General features: G+C 41.4%; 1 protein-coding gene across 11 annotated transcripts in view; it reads left to right on the plus strand.

Annotated features, from left to right (window-relative positions):
* NFIA (nuclear factor I A) overlaps window positions 1-21,483 on the plus strand; it is a 377,934-nt gene that overhangs the window by 300,541 nt on the left and 55,910 nt on the right. For 7 of the 11 annotated variants that reach the window (XM_045477608.1, XM_045477613.1, XM_045477616.1 and 4 more), the window contains 2 exons: window positions 18,091-18,269; window positions 20,570-20,735. In XM_045477608.1, the coding sequence (XP_045333564.1) occupies window positions 18,091-18,269; window positions 20,570-20,735 (345 nt within the window). Of the gene's footprint in view, window positions 1-15,194; window positions 15,273-18,090; window positions 18,270-20,569; window positions 20,736-21,483 lie in introns of those variants that run through there. The other 4 variants (XM_045477607.1, XM_045477612.1, XM_045477615.1 and 1 more) reach the window with 2 other exon arrangements.

Here is a 21,483-nt window from a genome sequence, read left to right on the forward strand (position 1 = left end):
CATGTCGTCCCTCTTGCTTTCACCTATCAACATTTTGCCCATCCCAAGACCGGTGCAAGTACAATTTTTACATGAAAACCCTTAGCTCCACACAGGCTGCCATCCCCTCACGCTCTGTGAAGTCCCATAGCCTTTCAGGTCTACAGATTTCCTCCACTGGTGCCTTGCTTTGTTATTAATGTACATGCCTTGTCGTTCTCATAGAATGAAACCTTTGAAAGGGAGGATCTGTAACTTACACTTTTTATTGCCTTCATTGTGTCTCATTCAATGGATATTATGCTCAAATATTGGTTGAATAAATAAAAAGTATCAGATTGCACATAAATGTACACAAAAGACATCATCCCCTCCCCCACACTGACAAGATCCCATTGCTTCACAAGAACTAAGGGTGATAAATGGCTAATAGTTTATGCAGGGCTTCTTTATAAGGAATGTCCACGGGGGCGCCTGGGTGGCTCCGTCGGTTAAGCATCCGACTTCATCTCGAGTCATGATCTCGAGGTTTGTTAGTTCGAGCCCCGCGTCGGGCTCTGTGCTAACAGCTCAGAGCCTGGAGCCTGCTTCAGATTCTGTGTCTTCCCATCTCTCAGTCCCTCCCCTGCTCATGCTCTGTGTCTCTCTATCAATAATAAATAAATGTTTAAAAAAATTAAAAATATGTATATAAGGAATGTCCACGATGGGGAAGAAAACCTTTATAAGATTATATGAGTAAAACTTTGACATGGAAACTATGGTTTTTCGTATTTTATGCTAGTCTAATCACTTCCCTATGTACATCATGAAGGTAGAAATATGTGTGTGTGTGTGTTTGTTTTTTTAAACAAATCCCCTCTCTAATATTGGCTTTCTTTGTGGCTTTGATAAATCATTTAACCTTGTGGTCTCAGTTTGGCCATCTGTATCATGGGAAGAATACTTGGCCATCTATGTAGTTAAAATTAGGTAAAGGGGTTAAAGCATTTTGGAATACCCTGGGGAGTGGAGAAGACATTAAGTTTCCATAAAAGCATCTACATGTCATTGTATATTATTACAATTATTGTGTACTTTAAGCTGAATTATTGGGCTTTCAAAAACTTTCTTTTGCAAGCACTCAAAATTTCAGCCATAACAAAGTATTTAATCACGACAGTTTGATTTATGATAATCAAAAAAAAAACCTTTGCTTTTTAAACAAGTCTTCCCTTTGCTTTTTAAACAGTTGTAAATTTGTCCTTTAAATTTGGAGCAGTAATATTTTAGAGTTCCTTGAAAGTTTGTCTTTAGGTGTCTGCCTAAAATCTTTGCTATTTTCAAAAACAAGCTAATGAACGATACTTAATTTAAGTATTTCATTTAATTGAATGCTTTACACTAAGTAAAACAGCTCTGTGCTCTAGGGAATTTAGAAATGGGGAGGGGCAGGCACTGTCCACATCTCAAGGCAGAGGTTGAAAGTAATTAGCGAGTAAGCACTTACGGAGCTTCCCCTAGAACCACAGACTTTCAGAAGAGTGCCCTGGAAATCTGGTCTAATTCATTTCCTGTATCAGCTAAGAATGCGTTTGACTGCAAGTAACAGAAAATCTCACCAAACAGGTGATATTTTTTCTCATATAAAAACAAGTATGTGACTCAGGACCGTTTGAGTCCAAGGATTGAGATTTCTTCTTTTAGCATTGCTGTAGTCAGTTGTGTCCATCCTCATGCTGTGACCTCATGGTCACAATGTGGCCACTGCACTCCTGCTTTACACTAGCATTCCAAGCAGAAAGAAAAGCCAGCTCATTCTGCTACCTTTTGTAGAATGTTAGGCTGCATGGCCAGAACTATGTATTCCACAAGATCACCTCTAGCTGCAAGGGAGGCTGGAAAATATATATATATATTTAAAAATTTTTTTTTCAACGTTTATTTATTTTTGGGACAGAGAGAGACAGAGCATGAACGGGGGAGGGGCAGAGAGAGAGGGAGACACAGAATCTGAAACAGGCTCCAGGCTCTGAGCCATCAGCCCAGAGCCCGACGCGGGGCTCGAACTCACGGACCGCGAGATCGTGACCTGGCTGAAGTCGGACGCTCAACCGACTGCGCCACCCAGGCGCCCCTATATATATATTTTTAAGCTGAACATATTGCCACTCTGTATAAAAGGGGGCTTTATAAGTAGCTAAGTAGTGGAGAACTCTGCTGGTTAGCAGTTAGTAACTATTCCACATTATTCTTGCAGATGAGAGAGATCTCAGCCAAGAATAGAAATCAAGTCTCCAACTCAGTGCCTTTACCACTATATCTGTAGGTGCTACCTTTTTCTACCCACTGGGAGAAATAAACTGCATTTATTTAAACAATTAATTTGTTTTCACATTTTTTATTAGTAAGACATAACATAGTCATTTAGATCTTTTGATAAGCATGACATAACCCATGTTATCACACTGAGTTTTTTAATAACAGCCATAAACATATCATGTGACCTTTTTTTATTAGCCCACAAATCCTTGCTACTGGTAATGTAGGATTTCTGTTAGATGCAAATCACTTCAAAAAACAATTTTTGAGGTCAGTGTGACTTTTTTGTTGTTGTTTTAACAGTAACAAGCAACTTTATTAGATTTTTTTTTTTTTTTTTTTTTTTTTTGCCAAGCATACATTTACTGTTTAAAAAAAAAAAAAAGGAGTGGTCAAGTTGAAGAAGTTCAAAATCTAGAAACCATATCTGATTTCATTAGAGGTTTCATTAGAGGTGTGTTAGGGTATCTCAACTTGAGCACTTGGGTAAGCTGAGTCACTCAGGCATACCTCTTCAGCTCATGCCTGAAGATGTGCTAATTCCTATGAAAACGTGAGGACTGCACGAAATCCTCTTCAACTGTGCCATCTTGCAGCATAGACGCAAAAGAGATACTTCAGACATTGTCCTCATCTGGAGAAACATTTACAAGTAGCCCTCTCAAGCGTCTGGCCCTGTTTCACTCCACCGTATTCCCTGACTAGCTCTACAGTATGACTTTTTCAGTATTAAAATCGACTTGCAGACTCCCATTACTGTCTGGGGACCCATTAATTTTTTTCCACAAATATTTATCAAGCACTTAACAGTGTGTACAAGGGGCTCTACCATTGCTGAATAGAGTGAACACGAGCAGCTTGGACTCTGGCTGGAGAGTGCTGACCTCTCGGTGGATGACGGGACAAGAAAGCTAGCAGTTGTATTACTGTGACAAGGGAAGCACAGGTGTTGTCGGGGACAAGGGCATCCTGACAGAGACCTCTGTGGCATTTGGCACTGCGAGAGTCCAAACAGGCATAAGACTTAGCCCCCGTTCTCCAGCAGGGTACCTTCTAATTGCAAACACACCAAACAAAGCAACAGCAAACAAGTCATGCTTTTATACAACTAAGTACTGAGGAATTAAAGACATACACGATGTGAGCATGAGACTAAACTGCCCACTTCTTTAGGAGTCAAAAAACATATACAATGAAGGCAGTTTAGAAGTAAAATTGTCCTGGGGTGCCTGAGTGTCTCAGTTGGTTAAATGCCTGACTTTGGCTCAGATCATGACCTCACGATTTGTGGGTTCGAGCCCCACATCGGGCTCTCTGCTGTCGGCGCAGAGCCTCTTGGTATCCTCTGTCCCCCCTCCCTCTGCTTCTCCCCTACTTGTGCACTCTCTTGCTCTCTCTCTCCCTCTCAAAATAAATAAACATTTAAAAAATTGCCCTAGTACCGAAAATATACATAAGATGTGCTAAAACAATAGCCGTATAAACCAAAGATTTATCGTGCGGCTTTCAAAGAGTCATGCCAGTTTTGGTTTGGAGAGGTAGGCAGAAGCATATATGCTCTATAAACCTCTCTAAGTCCATGATCCTCATGATTCAAGCAGGGATCCTGCTCTCAGTGATGAAATGTCTGAGGGTCTGCAGTTAACGATATCTCCCAGTGTGGCCAAGAAAAACATACTGCAGAGAATTATGAGAATTCAGATCACCTTCCAGGAAGCTGAGGTCACCAGGAAAGGTTGGAGGAGTGTAGATCCATAGACAATAATAGAGGAGGAAGGAAGGAGAGGTAAAATATGAAGGCAACACTTATCACTAGATGGCAGGGCCCATTAGAGCAGGAACTATGGCTTTATTCTTCCTATCTGTGTCCCTCAGCCTCGTGCCTGGCGTAAGGAAGACACTCAACAAATATTTGTTGAATAAATGAGTGATTGCATGGATTTGATTGAAGGCACACAGAAATTTTGGGAATAACAGTCCTTTCCATCCCCCATGTGTAATAATGATAGAATATTCAAGAGCATGTATTTGGTAGCATTTAGGGAGATGCATTACATAGTGAATAAATGCTCAATATATATTTGCTTTGTCTTCATGCAGAGCTTCTACTTGATGAGCATTAAGAGGAATACTGAGCTCAAAATGATTATCTGCTGTAAGGTTACAGTTTCTCTTTGTTCAAGTAAAGGACCCACAAGAAGACATACCCCCTTTATCACCACCATAACCGTGGGACCTGTCCCTTGGCATAGCCCCCTCCCCCCCCCCCCCCCCCCCCAGTACCTAAGTGGTCTGCAAACTTCTTTGCCTCTTAGGAAAGCTTTTAACTTAGTTGTAGAACGGTGCTCCTTTCAAAGGACCTGAATCTAATTTGCCTCTCCTGGCTTAGTGCAATTGAATCATCTCAGGGAAACGAGAAGCAATTAAGTACCTGTTGCTAACAAGGTGCTGAAATAATCTGCCAACAGATGCAAGGTGTTTATTTATTAGTGGAGTATGCCATTTGAGAAGACATTACATTGTCACTGTACAATAGGAATTGCCAGAATTGATTTTCAAATGGAGGCATCATGGGCCTAAGAACACTACCTCTGAAGTGCACTGAAAGACAAGAGGGCTTGTGAACACTGGTCAAGGTTAAGCTCAAGTGCTGGTGTCCAGCCCAGTGGGAAACACTGCCGGTGGGATTTGAAGGATCTGGAAGGTAAGGAGGAAAAGCAGCTTTTTAGCAAAGGCCCTTTAAGTCCCAGTTCAGGAAATTATTAAATTCATTAGCCAGATACTTACAACCAGCTATTACTGCCCAGCCGAAGGAAAAAACAGTGCCAGCAAATGTTTTAAAACTACAACTAAACAAAAGTCAGGAAGCGTGTAATTAAAACTGTACCTTTATTGTATTGTAAAGAGTTTCACTATGACATGGAAAATATTTAAAGGAGAAGGCTGTTTAGCTAATTTGTCTGCAAGTGAACTGCTTAGTGGAAAACTATCCTAAATTAACTGTAAGGCCACCCACCGAGCGAACCTCATAAAAGGCCATGGCTGCTCAGCTTGGTTCTGTGTCGCCATTCAATAATTACTAGATAAATGCATAACTAAAAGCTCTATTACACTAATAATTTGTACCGAGATAGATGTGTGGGACACCCTGCTGGGTTAATTTGTCATCCCGGCAGCAAACTTCTAAAGAGAGCTCTTCTGTAGGGGAATCCTGCTAATATGTGGTCCCAAGGAGGACACAGGAGAAAGACCAGTTGACTCCTTAATCTCTTAAAGAGGCAAAAGGCCCCCAGGTGGAGTGCCAGAGAGAAAAGTAGGGTGATTAACCACGTGGGCCTAGATTTAAACTCATCGTGAAGCTGCCCTCCCTTGGGATTGTTTGCCCCTTTCTCTCCACCTGTCTCCATCGCTCTCTCCATCTTTCCCTCCCTCTCTACCTCCCCCCACCCGCACCCCCACCATAGACCCACATGTGCACACATGGTGAAGGCAGTGGTTCTGAGCAAGGTTGCTTTGAAATCCTCTCATTGATAAGACTTCCTGGTATCGCTTGAACTATAAATCACGTAATCAGCTGATTCCCTATCAGTTCTTTCTTCTTGGTGTAGCTTAATGTAACGTTGATTCCATGTTTTGGACTCCTTTATTTTCCTTTTTTTCGGAGTAGAGTAACAAAGTCAATATTGGACTCGTATCTCCTCTTTATGTGGAATGTTTTCTTCTGTCACACACACACCCACGCACACACGCACACAATTGCTGTTTTAAATATGAAGCTCACATTGAAGCTTCCGTGCACGGTTTTCAACCTCCCCTATTGACAGAACCATAAATCATGTTAAAGTTAAGTGAATTACTGTAGCATGGAACTGTGGCTTTAACAATGTTTATGTAGTATCAGCTTATCATCCATGTAGGCAGAGGGGGGTGAGCACTGATATTTGAAATGGGAATGTACGGCCCTATTAATGTGGTTGCAGTATCACAGAAATCACCTATTTCATGCTGCACCCTTTGTAGTGTTGAAATTAGTGTACTTAATCACGCGTATAGAATGGTTTTTAAAATGTATATTTCCACAGTAAATTTACATTTGACATGTGCCATTTCTTCATATTAAATGGCGGTTGCCTTTTCCCCCCCATCAAACGCTTCCTTTTTCTTATGTGCAAAACACCCATGAGCAACATCAGAGTTGCCAGGTTGCAATACAATAATAAGGGACCCGAGAACAAACACTGCTGAAAGGAAATAAACCGGTTGACCTCCAAAAAATAATTCAAGTGGGAGCAGCGGAGTGCAGTGAAAAGTGCATGGGCCGTAGAGTCGGCCAGAATAGAATTCGGATCCTGGCTGGCCACTTGGGATCCGCGTGTGCTTGAACTAGTCACCTGTCTTCTGCCTGCCTTTTGTTTTCCCACCCGTACAGAACTTTAAAGCATGAGGAGGAGGAGGAGGAGGAGGAGGAGGAAGTGAAATGACATATGGAAAGTGCTGGGTACTGTCACAAGGATGTCACTAAATGTTCACCACCTCTGGGATGTCTTTTATCCTCACTTTGAATGTGGTTCTCTTGAGAGGGTCCTTACTTCCTTCATTCCCCATTCCTCCTCCCCAGTTGTCTTCTACCTGCTCTCATGGGTCCTCTCCGGGAGGAGCCTCATGTGCCCAGACCAGGAGATGTGGTCCCAGGGAAGTGCACCAGCCTGGTTACCCCGTCACACTGGGAGAATAGGGGAATCTCCCCAGTGGGGCAATAAATAGCTCCCTCCCGGGATGGGTAGCCCTTCAGCCATGGTAGGGACTTCACTTTGGCATGTCTTCATTCAGGCATGGCTCTTGGTAAAGTGAAGCACCGTTTTTGTTCGCAAGAGTCTGTTGTTGATAGGAATCAACTCAGCATATAATTATTGAGCACTTCCCATCCACCAAGCAGTGTGCTAGGCCCTGATGAGCAAACCAGACAAGTCCTGTGCCTGCAGTCTAATAAAACAGACAGATATGAAACAGATTACTATTAGTGTGATGAGATTAATGAGAGGGGAATTCAAGAAAGCGATAATATAGCACAGGTATGTAAAGTATTTGTGGGGGTCCCTTCTATTGGCATGCAATATGAATTTAGAAAACCTTGGCATCCCTGAGGGATATCTCCAGATCTTCCCAAATCCAAGTTCCTGAACACCATGAAAAGTTGCAGAATTACTGCATACCCTGTAATGAATGGCTTTGAAGATATGTTAATATAGACTCTTTCACGTGAAATATTCTCGTCAGTGAGAGAAACACATCCAACTTCCTTAACCATCCCTCTACTGCTCTGAAAGAAAATCACGGACTGGTGGTGCCTGTAACCAGAAAGTCTAGGGGTTTTTGGCTTCAGGTAGAGCTGGATCCAGAAGCTCACTCAGGTGATACCTTCAGAAATCTGTATGTTGTTCTCTCCCCTCAGCTCTGCTGTCTTCTGTGTGAACTTCATTCTTAGGCTGAATCTCTTCGGACTGTGGCATTAATGATGTGAGCAGCTCCAGGCTTAATTCTCACCAATTTAACAATCCCAAGGGAAAGAGAACAGCCTTTTCACAATAGATCTAGGAAAGGTTCTACTCCTGGATGCTTATGGCTCTGTTTGTCCCGGTTTGGGTCATTCGCTTGGGTCACTTTTGGAACAATCCTTATGTTTAAAAGATAAAGGGGTTTCTTATTGGCGTAGCCTGAGTTGCATGCTTACCTGTGGAGCCAGGGGGTAGGGTTAAGGCCACTCTACATAGACTGAGGCTGAGGGAAGGATAGGTATCCCCTCCCCCAAAATAAAAACCATAAGAGCTCTGTTTCCAGACTTTCTTACCAGCCAAAGTGACTTACTCCTGCAGTTAGGACTTGCAGAGCACAGGTAAGGTCAGGTCCTAGAAAGTGACTATTAGCCCATGCCATGAAACTCCGGGTCCATGAAAACAGTTGAACACAGTTCAACTCTTGATTCCCAGTTATCTCATGTTGCTACATTGCATTGTATGATCCTGATTATTTCTCACGTATCCTAATTTATTCTAAAAAAAAAAAAAAAAAAAAACAATGCTAAGAATGAATAACCCACAGTCTAATACACTATCTAGCACAGAGCTGATTCTCAACACATACTTTTTTTTTAATTTTTTTTTTTAACATTTATTTATTTTTGAGACAGAGAGAGACAGAGAATGAACAGGGGAGGGCAGAGAGAGAGGGAGACACAGAATCTGAAACAGGCTCCAGGCTCTGAGCTGTCAGCACAGAGCTCGACTCGGGGCTTGAACTCACGGACCGTGAGATCATGACCTGAGCTGAAGTTGGATGCTTAACCAACCAAGCCACCCAGGCGCCCCTCAACACATACTTTTTAAGTGAGTGAGCCCCACTATGTACTAGAATTAATTCTAGTCTCAGATCTTTTCTTCTGTGCTATTTTATCCAATTTATAGATAAAGAAAGGTGGGCTCAGAAATGTTCAGTAATTTTCCCCAGATTAGGAAAGGGAGTGGTGATTTCAAGCCCAGGGTGGTTGAGCTGTAAAACCCACACATGCCATACAGTTTCCATCTTGCAGTAAAAGAAGCCAGGAGGCTGACACAGAGCTGGTTGGTACCCAACCAGGGATCAAAACGTGAACCCCTGACTTCAGACACCGGACTGACTCTTCTCACACTTCCTCCCTGTGTGTGTGCAGTCTACCACAGTAGGAATAAACCCTTCAGTCCTCCGGGGTGTATTCAGGAAGATACTTGGCATTCAGGAGGACACTTTGAAAGTAACATATCTCCCAGAAATAGGGGCTTAAACTCCAATGTAAACCTGACAGTTTGGTGAGGGAGATGCCGCAAATCAGCCCACACTTGTGTGTTTATCATGGCTTTTGTTGTTGTTTATTTGCTTGTTTTTTTTGCCTTTTTTCCCCCCATGTCAGCAGACCACTTGCAGACCACCCAGGCCCCATCCCTTGGTAATCCTCCAAGAGGCTGGAGCACCCCTGCAGATTTTACTTGGGAAATTCTCCTTTGCAGAACTGCAGTTTGTAATTCCAGTGCATGTCCAGCCGGTTGTTAGAGGACTCCCTGCCTATTTCCATTAACCTCCATGCTTGTCCATTCTGTGAGGTTGCTTTTTTCTCCAGTGTTTTGCCATGTTTCTTATTCCTCATCTCTCATTTTGTAGGATTGCTTACATATTACGTAGAAGCTCACATTCCTGGGGCACCTGGGTGGCTCAGTCAGTTGAGCCTCCGACTTCGGCTCAGATCATGATCTCGCAGTTTGTGAGTTCGAGCCCCGCGTCAGGCTCTGTGCTGATGGCTCAGAGCCTGGAGCCTGCTTTGAATTCTGTGTCTCCCTCTTTCTCTGACCCTTCCCCACTCATGCTCTGTCTCTCTCTGTCTCTCAAAGATGAATAAACGTTAAAAAAATTTTTTTTTTTTAAAAAAGCTCACGTTCCCTTCATGGAATAGGATTCTTTTCAACTCTGCTCACTCAACAGTCCCTCTTCATATTTCCAGTAATCATCACTGTTGTGTGGTGTTTGAACGCATCTCACCTTAGCCATCATGGCAGCCTAGGCAAATAGTGCACAAATACCACGTGTTAGAGAGAAGGTGGTCAGGATCCAAAGGCTGGGGCACTATCATACAGAGCTTGAACAAACACACTCAGAGGTCTTAAAGCTCTAAATATTACAGCCTTCCCAAAGTCAGGGTGTCTTAGAGACTGAGTCCAGAAATACTCTATACCTTGATATCTCAGAAACATTTGAAAAATAATTTCTTTCAAAGGGCATGTGCTCCCTTGTTTCAGATGTTTTAGATTTCCGTGTTCTCACTAGGGACCAGTTGTACTCAGTATTTGTGTGTAATTCCAGAGACGAGATTCCACTGGAATGTAAAGCTAGGTGAGCCTCAGCAATTGGGTTCAAACTCTTCATTTTGCAGAGGAGAGAACTGGAAGAGAAAGAAGTTGCCTATATTTATTAAAAATTTTTTTAAATTTTAATGTTTATTTATTTTTGAGAGAGAGAGAGAGAGACAGAGCATGAGCAGGGAAGGGGCAGAGAGAGAAGGAGACACAGAATACAAAGCAGGCTCCAGACTCTGAGCTGTTAGCACAGAACCCGATGTGGGGCTTGAACCACAAACTGCGAGATCATGACCTAAGCTGACGTCAGATGCTTAACTGACTGAGCCACCCAAGCACCCAGAAGTTGCCTATATTCATAAGCCAAGTAGTGGCAGAAACAAAACTAAAAGTCCCTTAATCTAGTTAGAAAATTTTCAAAAAAAAAAAAATAGTAATAATAAATTTTTCTTAAAAGTACTCTAGATCTTCTTTAAAAACTTTTTTTTTTAGATTTAACATGTATTAGATCTCCAATAAACAATTCCCCAAAACCGACGTGGTGGCCCTTTCAAGGGAATGATAGAAATTTCTATTGTATTCGGGTTTGGGAAGTCCAGGAGGAAGACATGGGTAGACTCTGGTTAGCTCTGAAGTGTGCTTGGATAGCAGGGGTCTACGTGGTAAAGGCGAGTTCAGTATGGACACTCACGGATTGTAGATGTAAATGAAAAATAGAGTCTAGAGGGAGATAGTTGTAAGTTTCTAGGGTAAGTGTCGAAAAGTTTGAGATCTAAGCAAAGGTACAGATTCAAAGCATATTCGGTCAAAAAGAGTCTTCAATGACCTAGTCATTGTATCTATGGTATCTATGACTATTAGACCAAAGTTGTTGCTACTGTTGTTTTGTTTTGCATTTTGTCATCTAGAGATTTCTTTTCAAGATGCTTATGTCATGTCCAACTTGATAGTACATACTCTTTCATCAATATTTATGTATTTATTTGTCCAAGAGACAGGTAAACAGAAGGTACCTCTTATTCTTACTTTTCTTTCCCTTGTGTATTCTGTGATCCAAACAGGTCTTAGAAAATGGGAACAAATTTCAATTTATTCATCTCCCATCCTCATCTCCATCCCTATGATAGTATAACCAATAAAAGAAGCTATTGATTGATCACTTACGCACATGGTCAAGAACTACACCATGTGCCTTATACACTTTGTCTCATTTGATCCCAACAACAAATCTATGAGATATTATTAGCCCCATTATACAGATGGCAATACTGAGTCATAGAGAAGCTCAGAAACTTAAGGCATAACTGGTTTAAGTGGAAGATCTAGAATTTGAATCTATACCTATCTGGCTCTAAAGCCCATGGTCCTCATATTATACCTTTCCCTTTTTTTTTTTTTTTACTCATATGTTTAACTTGAAATTATACGCACACAGGTGTGGGAAACTAGCACAGACCAAAGCAGGTTAAATAATGGTGAAGAGAGATAGCAAAGAGCTACAGTGGGGGATGGGAGGAGTGGGTATAGGTGGTCAGAAGGTACAAGCTCCCAGCATAGAAAAGAAGAGTGGCGATGGGTAGTTAGTAGAAATACAGAAGGCAAGCTGATTACTTTGAAAGCTTCCGAAAGGTGAGGCTTCAGCAGAAAGGCTGATCAGGACAAGAACAGGGTCTGATGGGGAAGAGATGAAAGTGATTGTCAGGTGCTCAACCCATGAGCAGAGCATAGCAAGTGTTTGGAGAGTGAACAGGAATTATGTGGGTCTACACCAGGGGCCAGCAAACTGGGGCCCACAAGTTAAATAGAGTCTTCAGCCTGTTTTTGAAAATAAAAATGTAATTGGCACAGGGCCACACTCATCTGTTTATGTAATATCTGTGGCCGCTTTGGAAGCATAGCTGCCGAATTGAGTAATTGCAACAGAGACCGTGCAGCCTACGAGGCCTAACCCCTTCACTCTCTGGCCTTTACAAAAAACGTTTGCCCACCCCTGGCCGAGGTTATCAGCCAGGGCCTCAGAGCAAGAAGAGTCTTTAGGTAAAATTGATCTAAATAAAAATTTTAAAAGAACTTCACCTGTTCCCCCCGCCCCCCTTTCTGTCTGCTTTTGCAGAAGATGTTAGAATTCGGTCTCCAACCTGAAGATCCCCTTAATTAAAATGGAGCAGAATACACCAATCATCTTAGAAATGTAGCATAGAATCGGGGCACCTGGGTGGCGCAGTCGGTTAAGCGTCCGACTTCAGCCAGGTCACGATCTCGCGGTCCGTGAGTTCGAGCCCCGCGTCGGGCTCTGGGCTGATGGCTCAGAGCCTGGAGCCTGTTTCCGATTCTGTGTCTCCCTCTCTCTCTGCCCGTCCCCCGTTCATGCTCTGTCTCTCTCTGTCCCAAAAATAAATAAACGTTGAAAAAAAAAAATTTTTTTAGAAATGTAGCATAGAATCAAGTTTACTCTGGTAGCAGCAATATAAAAATACTGGTGCTTTCCCCATCATCACGCAAGGTCATGTTTCTCTCATATGACACCCAGGTCTTTCACATGCATCTCGGCGACGTTAAAGGTATGTACTGTGTGTTTTGAAAACCTTGGCTTGCCTCAACTTAAAGGTTTATGATTTAGAAAAGGCTCCACCTCCTAATGGTTTAAAAACCATTGCTAATTCCCCTTTCCTTGCGTCTCCGTTAAAATAAATCCCATAACTCCAAACTCCTGGGCTTTCATAAGTGGCAGGTCTGATCATGCATGATTTATAAATTGCAGCTATGGACCATTAAGATAGATTTCTCAGCTTTAGGGCAGGCTACAGTGGTGTTATACACTGTGGTTTTGAATTTCTGAGGAAGCCAAGTACATAGTAGTTGACAACCCAAATAATTCAAATTCCATTTGCCTTTGTGGAAGGCTTTTTTTTTTTTCTTTAATGCAGTATTTTTTTTTTTCTTCCACTTTCCTCTTTTAAAGTTCTGCCTTATTAAAACCTTTACTTCTTAAACATGAGTAGTCAGGAGTTCTTAATGCCACCCATTGCTTGATGGAAATGGTTATTTTTGTGTAAAGAACATCTTACTACTGAAGAGAGATGAGTGGCTTTTTCTGGTAATGGTGCTAACACAGAAACAGTTTGGACTCTCACCTGTTGCCACTGACTCAGTGTTGATTAATGGTAAGACTGTGAAGTTTTACAAATGCCAAGGCTTGGGAGTGATCATTCCTTCTGTGAGGGAAGAAGGCCGCGTGTAACACGGTCTTAAAAGCACACACCTGAAGGGGGATTAGGTTTTATTGTTTTATTGTTTGCGCTGCTCTCTTGATAGCTTTTCTTTGGAGTCTCGAAAGCCAATGCTAATGTGAAAAGAATCCAAGTCCCTGTCCAATCTGTGAGAATCTGTGACAGTTTGTGGACGAGGAGTAAAGCAATTAATCCTGTGTCAGGTTAAATACAAGAACATATTTCACCCATAAAATTTTGGTTGGAAGAAAAATGTGGGAAGGTTCTATGAGTTTGGGCAAAACTAAAAATGGTGAGGAGGGATTACTTTCTTCTCTTTTTTTTGTTTCCTCAAGATTTATAAAAGAATGAAATACAAGTTTCCAAACTTACCTGGCTATGCCTCCCTGACGTCATCTTATTTTGAGCTAGAATATGTGTCTATAAGGCCTTCCCGCTATGGAGGACTCATAGACCAAGAGTCACTTGGATCAAAAAAGTCTCTCAACATACATAATAACCTAGTAATGACCTTGACCTTTTCTGTCTCCAGTTCTAAATCTGCTTTAAAGAAGAAAATATCTTGGGGCACCTGGGTGGCTCAGTCTGTTAGGCATCCGACTTCAGCTCAGGTCATGATCTCGCAGTTCGTGGATTCAAGCCCCACGTCGGGCTCTACGCTGACAGCTCAGTGCCTGGAGCCTGCTTCGGATTCTGTGGCTCCCTCTCTCTCTGCACCCCCCACCCCCCTCACCCCCGCTCACGTTCTGTCTCTCTCTCAAAAATAAATAAACATTAAAAAAAAATAAAGGAGAAAGCATCTTTAACTTACATATATAGTGTCAAATTTTTAGCTTTTTCTCTTTCAAACTAAAACCAAGAAAATCTTTTAAAGAAGCGGGGTGAGGGGAGGGGAATGGAGTACAAACAAGTAAACCAACCTGTCTGACCTGCTTTCTCTTTTATAAGTATCTAGTAATATGATCATTTTGTAATAAATAACTGAGCTCTACACCCTTTGGAAAATTCTGGCTCCCTGTTTTTTTGAATTGTGGCTACTTTGTTCAGAATGTGTAGGCAGTGCTATTCTGGCCAAAGAAAACCTGATCAAATTTCCTTCCTTCTTACTCGTATTGTTTGTGAAAAGCCTAGCAGTTGTTTTAAATAAGTCTGGCCTCTGGTTAAAGTTTAAACCGGTAGTGAGATCCACCCAGAGCAGGGTGTTTCTGACACTCTCTGCTGCTCCTGGCCTAGGGTACTAAGAGTATTAGACCCCAGAAGCAGCCAATTTTGTAGTGCCTTTTAATACACAAAATTGTATTAACATCAACATGGATACAGACGGATGCACTGCAATAAACTGTAACCACTTGAGAAAAGCCTTTATTGACTCTCAAGTAAATAATGCACATTTTAAAGGACCTAAATATGCATTTACATAATGTGCTATATTATTGTGTCAACTACTCACACACACACACACACACACACACACATACGTCCATAAGAGATGTTTTCCTCTGTCAAAAATCTGGACTTTTATCATTCTTTGTGCATTACGTTAGCACCACACCAGATTCATAATGGTAGTTTCTTTCTCTCTGTAGGATCCCTGACTGGAAGATCTCAATGTACCTTTAATGAATTTCACTGATTGGGCGATTGATTGGTTTAACCCCAATGACACTTGCTAAAATGATTTGAGACTACTTAGACATAAACATATAGGCACACTGAAAACATCTAATCCAAGAGAAAGGAGAGAAGACAAGAAATAAGAGAGAAGAAAATACAAATTTAGATGTTGCTGAAGGCTGAGCTTTAGAGAACGGAAGAGCAAGGGTCTCATCCAGTAAGAGTAATACTAGCAGTTTATCTAAAGAAATAGCATGTATTTAATAATATTTAAGAGAGCTGTGCGATGTCTATAACACAACTATTTTCTGTTTGAAGAAATCAAAGCTCAGGATCTTGAATGATTTATACCCAGTTTCACAGTGAACTAATGGCTGAACCAGAAGGTCCAAGGCATGAGAAAGTAAGGGTTGTGAAGGATAACCCTCTGAAATGCAGACTCAGCAATTGCTTAATTTGAAACTACAGGTTAAATGATTTCCTGGTGCTAATTAAGGATTAATTGGTCCTTATAAGTCAGTCATTGTAGAATTAATTTCATGTAGTACCATGTGTTCTTAGGTTTCTGTTAAACTTGGGGCCACAAGGGAAATTGTTTTAGGAAAATACAGTAAACTAAGATCTAAATTTAAGTTGCTAACGATGTTCTTTTACGCATTTAACAACAATAACAAAAAGGGCAGGGATGTTTATTAACATTAACGGAGGGATCCCAAGATGAGTTGAATGATTCCCTCTGTCAAGTTTCTTTAACTTTTATCCACCTGGTATTTACTCAAGTGATTTTTTGCCTTGGGCAGCATTCTCTGTTGGCCACTACAATTTCATAATTGAACAATCATTTATCACTTTCCTTCGAGCACCTGAAGCATTGCCGCTTTATCATTAAAGTCTGCTTCCCCGGGACTCTTGACAACGAAGTTCCCACGTTTGTGTTTGACGTGCTGCAGAAACCGAGCCTATCATTTTTTTGTGCTTACTACGTTCCCAGCCTTGTTTGGGAAATACTACATTCTGCCCCTGACTAGAAACTATTTGGTCGGATGTGATGCTGGGTCACATCTTCTCGCTACCAGTAGAGACAACCATACCATATCAGATGGTATGGTTAGGTTAGACAAAACTCCTTTGGCTCTTTAAAGCACAATTGGCCAAGTAAGAGATGACCAGAGCCATTTAACGTTTTAGCCTGTGGGTTTAAGCTCAGAGGCAGTAATGCATCACCAGATTTATCATTTATTTTGGGAAGTCCTAAGTTTTACTAGTTTTTCTATAACCCCCCTGGCTTTTTTTCCAGGTGGGGAAAAAACCAAAGTTTTAAGTCTATCTGTATGGTTCTTGGTTTCTGTACCACTCTTGTATGCAATCGCTGGTTGTACGTTCAACTAGTATTTATGGAGGGCCAGACACTGTTCTGGGGATCTGACAGTGAACAAGTAAATAGAAATAGCTATTTACTCAGATGGGAAAGACTGGAAGAAGAGCACGTATAAAGGGTAGAAGATCACAAGAATTCTAGTTTCAATAGGCTATGTTCAAGATGCCCTCGATTGCATGACTGAAGATGAAACTTCGTGTGCTGGCACCCTTCTGTATCCCATGCCCATAGTAGCAGCCCCATCAGTGTTTATGGGATAGATTAAAGGTTGCATGAATGAAGGGTCCCCTCAGATCATCTGCAAGACGTGGATTAAGACTATCGCTTCTACTCCAAACCCCCATTTGCACTCTTTGCAAGCTACAGATGCTATTCTGAACCCCCAAGTCCTTAGCCATTTCAATTATTACAAAGCACCCCAATACTAAAGATATCCCAGTAAAGAACAAAGAACCCATGGCCAGTGGTCAATGGCGATGTATGATTTTTACAGTCTTCAGCCATGCTTACGGGGTAGTGGAAGAAAGTGTGGCCTGTCTTGCTTCGTTTGTTCCACACTTTTATGAGTCCCTCTCGGTATTAGGAAAATCTTATTCCCCAGACATTGGGGCATCCCTTTGTTTGGTCTTTGCGGGGACTCCCAGAGTTTGAAGACTTAAATTGCAAAGAGTAAGGCAGGATAAACACTCTCCCCTGCTTTTATTTGGGGGCTGTTTCTCTGGCCCTCCCTGAGGAAAGCTGCTGCTTTGGCGTCACTTGGTTTGAGTATCTCCGACCCTCCCTGTGTGCTGCTTTTATTCTCCAGCAGATTTTATCAATCACCCTTCGAATTCAAGGGGAGAAGTTCTCTCAGGAACATTATCAAGCGGTTCACATAAGTTTTTTAATCTAATGTAATCTTCTTGTACAAATAAAATTTAGCAGGGCTCAAATAAAAAGGAGTAATAGTTGTGTGAGATCTTGTATCAATTTTTATGGGCAGAAGGCCCACAGTTCAGCAGGGGTCACTGCCCACTCAGCCTGTGGGTTCCCCTGTCTAACATTTATGCATTTCTGACTTTGGCTTTGAATTGGCCAAAAAAAAAAAAAAAAAAAAAAAAAAAAAGAGAGAGAGAGAGAAAAGAAAAAGAAAAAAAAAGGCTACGTGAACCTTCCATGTAAAGTGAGGCATCCAAATTACACAGGTTCATTAAGTGATCATTTACTACATACTTCAAAAAAATTTCATCCTGTATTAGTCCCTAGAAATTTCCTTGAAAGGGGTATAAGAGCTTTAACAATGAATTATTGTCTATGGGTTAGCTCAGCATGGAAGAGGATCCATATGTGCAAACTAGAATTTGTCATATGTAATGTCAGTTAAATCAGGTCTAATCTACCAAATACATTTTTTATTGCTTGCTTCATTAAAAAGGCTCTTAAGGTAATGAATAATCTTCAGCTTCACCAAGGATTATTAATGCCTTTATAACTCATGTCCACTGAAAATGGAAAGACAGCCTGAAACTCTACCCTAATCTAACCTCCATGTTTGTCTTAGAGCCTTGAGGAAGAAAATCTATCAGACGTACCCAGTGTTAAATTCAGCCACATGAGCAGTGGTATGAGTTGGGTCAGGAAAGAAAGAAAAAGGAAGCTGGACCGGGCTTAGGAGCTGTGGCAGAGCGGGTCTGTCTCTTCGTGACTCTGACGCTTTCTTTTCCTACAGCAAGCCCGCATGCAACACCGTCGACTCTTCATTTTCCGACGTCGCCCATTATCCAGCAGCCTGGACCTTACTTCTCTCACCCAGCCATCCGCTATCACCCTCAGGAGACGCTGAAAGAGTTTGTCCAACTTGTCTGCCCTGATGCTGGTCAGCAGGCTGGACAGGTGGGGTTCCTCAATGTAAGGAGACCTCCTTTTTTTTCCAATTTCTTTAGAAATATTAACCGAATGTAAAAATAACAAGGGGAGACCTTATGACCATGTGACATTGTGCTCTAATGTTGTGCTGATGGACTGCAGGCAAATGTCATATTTATTCTAGATTGTGGGAAAGTTAACTTGCTCTAAGAGTGATTGGCCAGGGTTTAAAAAGTGTTTGTGTTAAGTTCGCAACTGTCAAGTTTATGGATATAAATCATCTCAAGGGTGAACTGTATAACCTTCTAAGGTCTGTGGGCTGATAATTCCACCTCACGCACACTAACCCTCGAGCTCACACAGTTAACAAAATAGAAAGACCAAATAATTTTAAATAATGATTTGGAGGGGAAGGGAGGGGTAGGGGGATGAAGGGGGCACAGATGTTTCAGATCAGCTAAGTTGATATTTTTTAAAAATACAGTCTTCTAACACTTTAGATCAAGTTGACCAGTACTTGAACTCAAGATGCTCGAAGTACAGTTTATTATGGTTTGTTATTTCTGCAAGTAGGTTATCTTTCCCACTTATCTTTGTATAAAGCTAAACAGTATTCGGCAGCTTCAAATGAATATTTTCGTTTTTTCTCTAAGCAACCAAATAATCACGATTTGAAATAATATTCCAGATGTAAAAGTGATTTTAAGAAAATCACAAATTTTGTTTCAAAATGGAACTAAATGTTTACAATTGGATAGCTGCATCCCAAAGCCAATCATAATAATAATAATAATAATAATAATGAATAGTAAATAATGACCAACAGAAAGCTACATGTGATTTTCCTTTTCTCCTAATAGCTGCACACGAAGCCGCAGATGAGCCGTAATTATTATTGCCTAATTTAGAATATTATATCACACGGCCCTGTCACTGATTTTCCTCCCGTGCAGAAATACCTGATTCTGCATATCTGAGACAGAACAGGCAGCTTTGACTAATGTCTGGTGATGTGTTAGCAGATACATTTCTGTCTAGACAACAAATCAATATGGGGCCTTTTTTCTTTTTGCTTGTGTATTCATTTGCTTGGCTTATTCCAAAGCATTCACTTATGGACTTTCAGCCCACTCAGAAATAACACACGGACAAGTTTGCTAGCAAGAAAGCACAGCATTCTGATTGTCAGACAAGATATCTTTGAGGAACAATACCAAATATATAAGAGAGTGTAGATGAGGGTCTAACTGAGGCTGCGTCTGCAGAATTATTAAGCTTACGCTCAAAAGCCTGGGACAACTGGATCTCCCTCAGCTGAATTTTGATTCGGGACTATAGCCTAAATACCAGGTGTTATTATTGGTTGCACAGTATCACTGAAGTCTGGAGTCAGAAAGGCCACCTGAGAGACCATGAAAAGTCTGAAGTGACCACCAGCATCAAGAATCTCACTTTCAAATTTCTAACTTTTTAAAAATAGTCATGACATTATCGTATATAAGTATCAAACTCCTGGTTTTGTGGTTTGATCAATATTTTATAGGGTTTAAGGCAGGTCTGTTCGTGGGACTATTTTGAAAAACTTGAAAATAAAATGGATCTTATTGCTTTCTTCAGAGGGGAACTTTCTTTTGTTAAAGAGCTGTTATTTGGTTGTTCTAACATCAGGCAGCCAAATAAATATGACTTTTATGGCATATGCTTATATAATTTAAATCAAAATTAGAAGTGATATTTTTCCCTAGCAGAATTTTGACAGCTCAATTCTAAAGTTTCTGTGCCTGATGTTATACAATATGTGAAAGAAATTTTTCATGTTCACTTAACATATTTATTAAATGTTATATAATATCAACTTTGAAGAGTGAAAATAAAATATTATTTTTAATTTCCGACGCATATTTGGGAAACCTTATTGTATCTGTGTAAATAGACATGACGGAATAATTCCACAACCTATAAAACACTTACATATGAAATAAATAATACTCGTGGGAATGATGATGAAGGTAGCAGTTCATACAGAAGTGAAACATTCCAAGCACAAGTTGGCAGGTCGTTTTACAGAAGCAGGATGTAAAGAAGGCCAAAGTAATTCGAGAGATAAGTTGAGGCTACGTTGAGCATGTGTGCCTAAGACTACACTTTTGCGGAATGCCTTAAGGACAACCCAACAGTTTTTTAATCCATATGCTCTTATGCAAGAACTCAAGCAGCTAGAATACTTCGTAATTTTACATAAAAAGATGGACTAATGCATGTTTCACTTGCAGAAGCCGCTAATGGTCGGTATGTGTTTCTTCTTTTCCTTCTGCGTGTTTGTTTTGTTCCCGCCCTCACAGCCCAACGGGAGTAGCCAAGGCAAAGTGCACAACCCATTCCTTCCCACCCCAATGTTGCCACCGCCGCCGCCACCACCGATGGCCAGGCCTGTGCCTCTGCCGGTGCCAGACACAAAGCCTCCAACCACATCAACAGAAGGAGGTGCAGCCTCCCCGACCTCACCCAGTAAGTACGGCTGAGACGAGGCGCCGGTCACTGATAAAGCTCTGTGTACTTGAATCCTCATTTAAAGTTTCGTCCCAACTGCACAGGCTGTAGTGATAGGCACTCATCCCCAGCGACGGTTGTAGCATGGGTTTGCAGGGCCGAGACAAGATCACAGCGAACACCGCTCTCGGGTACCGTCAACTACACCAGATGTGGAAGTGACTGGGTGTTTGGGCGGATAACGTGGTGCAACGATATGCCCAAGACTGAGAGCAAGATATGACTCTTAAATTTTGCATATTATTTCAGTAGCTGTGAGCGCTCTCAAACACAGAGATCATCAGACAGCATCTACTTGCATACATTCTTATTAGCAAAAAGCTCCTTTTGCTTTTGTGTAGGCCTGCCTTCCAGCAACTTACAGTCCAAGAGAAATGCATTTGATGAGCTGTGCACCTCATACATCACACAGGAAAAAAAGGTTTGAATCAAAGTAACAGTTCAAAGGTGTGTACCTTGACCACTCACCAAGAGCAAGAGCCTGGCAGAAGATCAGAGCTGATAACTGTGGTGCATGGTCAGGTGTCGCAGGGGGAGGTGATAGAAAGTATAATGGGATGGAAAAAGAAAAGAAACTCTTGGCTCTTCTCTGAATAGTATGGGAACATGTGATCAGATGATAAAAACCTTTTTAGATGATAGGAATGATTAGTTGCTGAATTAGAGGGATACTTCCTGATATTTTAAAGATGGCAAGGGGATAGGA

Source organism: Leopardus geoffroyi, chromosome C1 (assembly GCF_018350155.1).
Source record: "Leopardus geoffroyi isolate Oge1 chromosome C1, O.geoffroyi_Oge1_pat1.0, whole genome shotgun sequence".
In the NCBI taxonomy this organism is placed as follows: Eukaryota; Metazoa; Chordata; class Mammalia; order Carnivora; family Felidae; genus Leopardus; species Leopardus geoffroyi.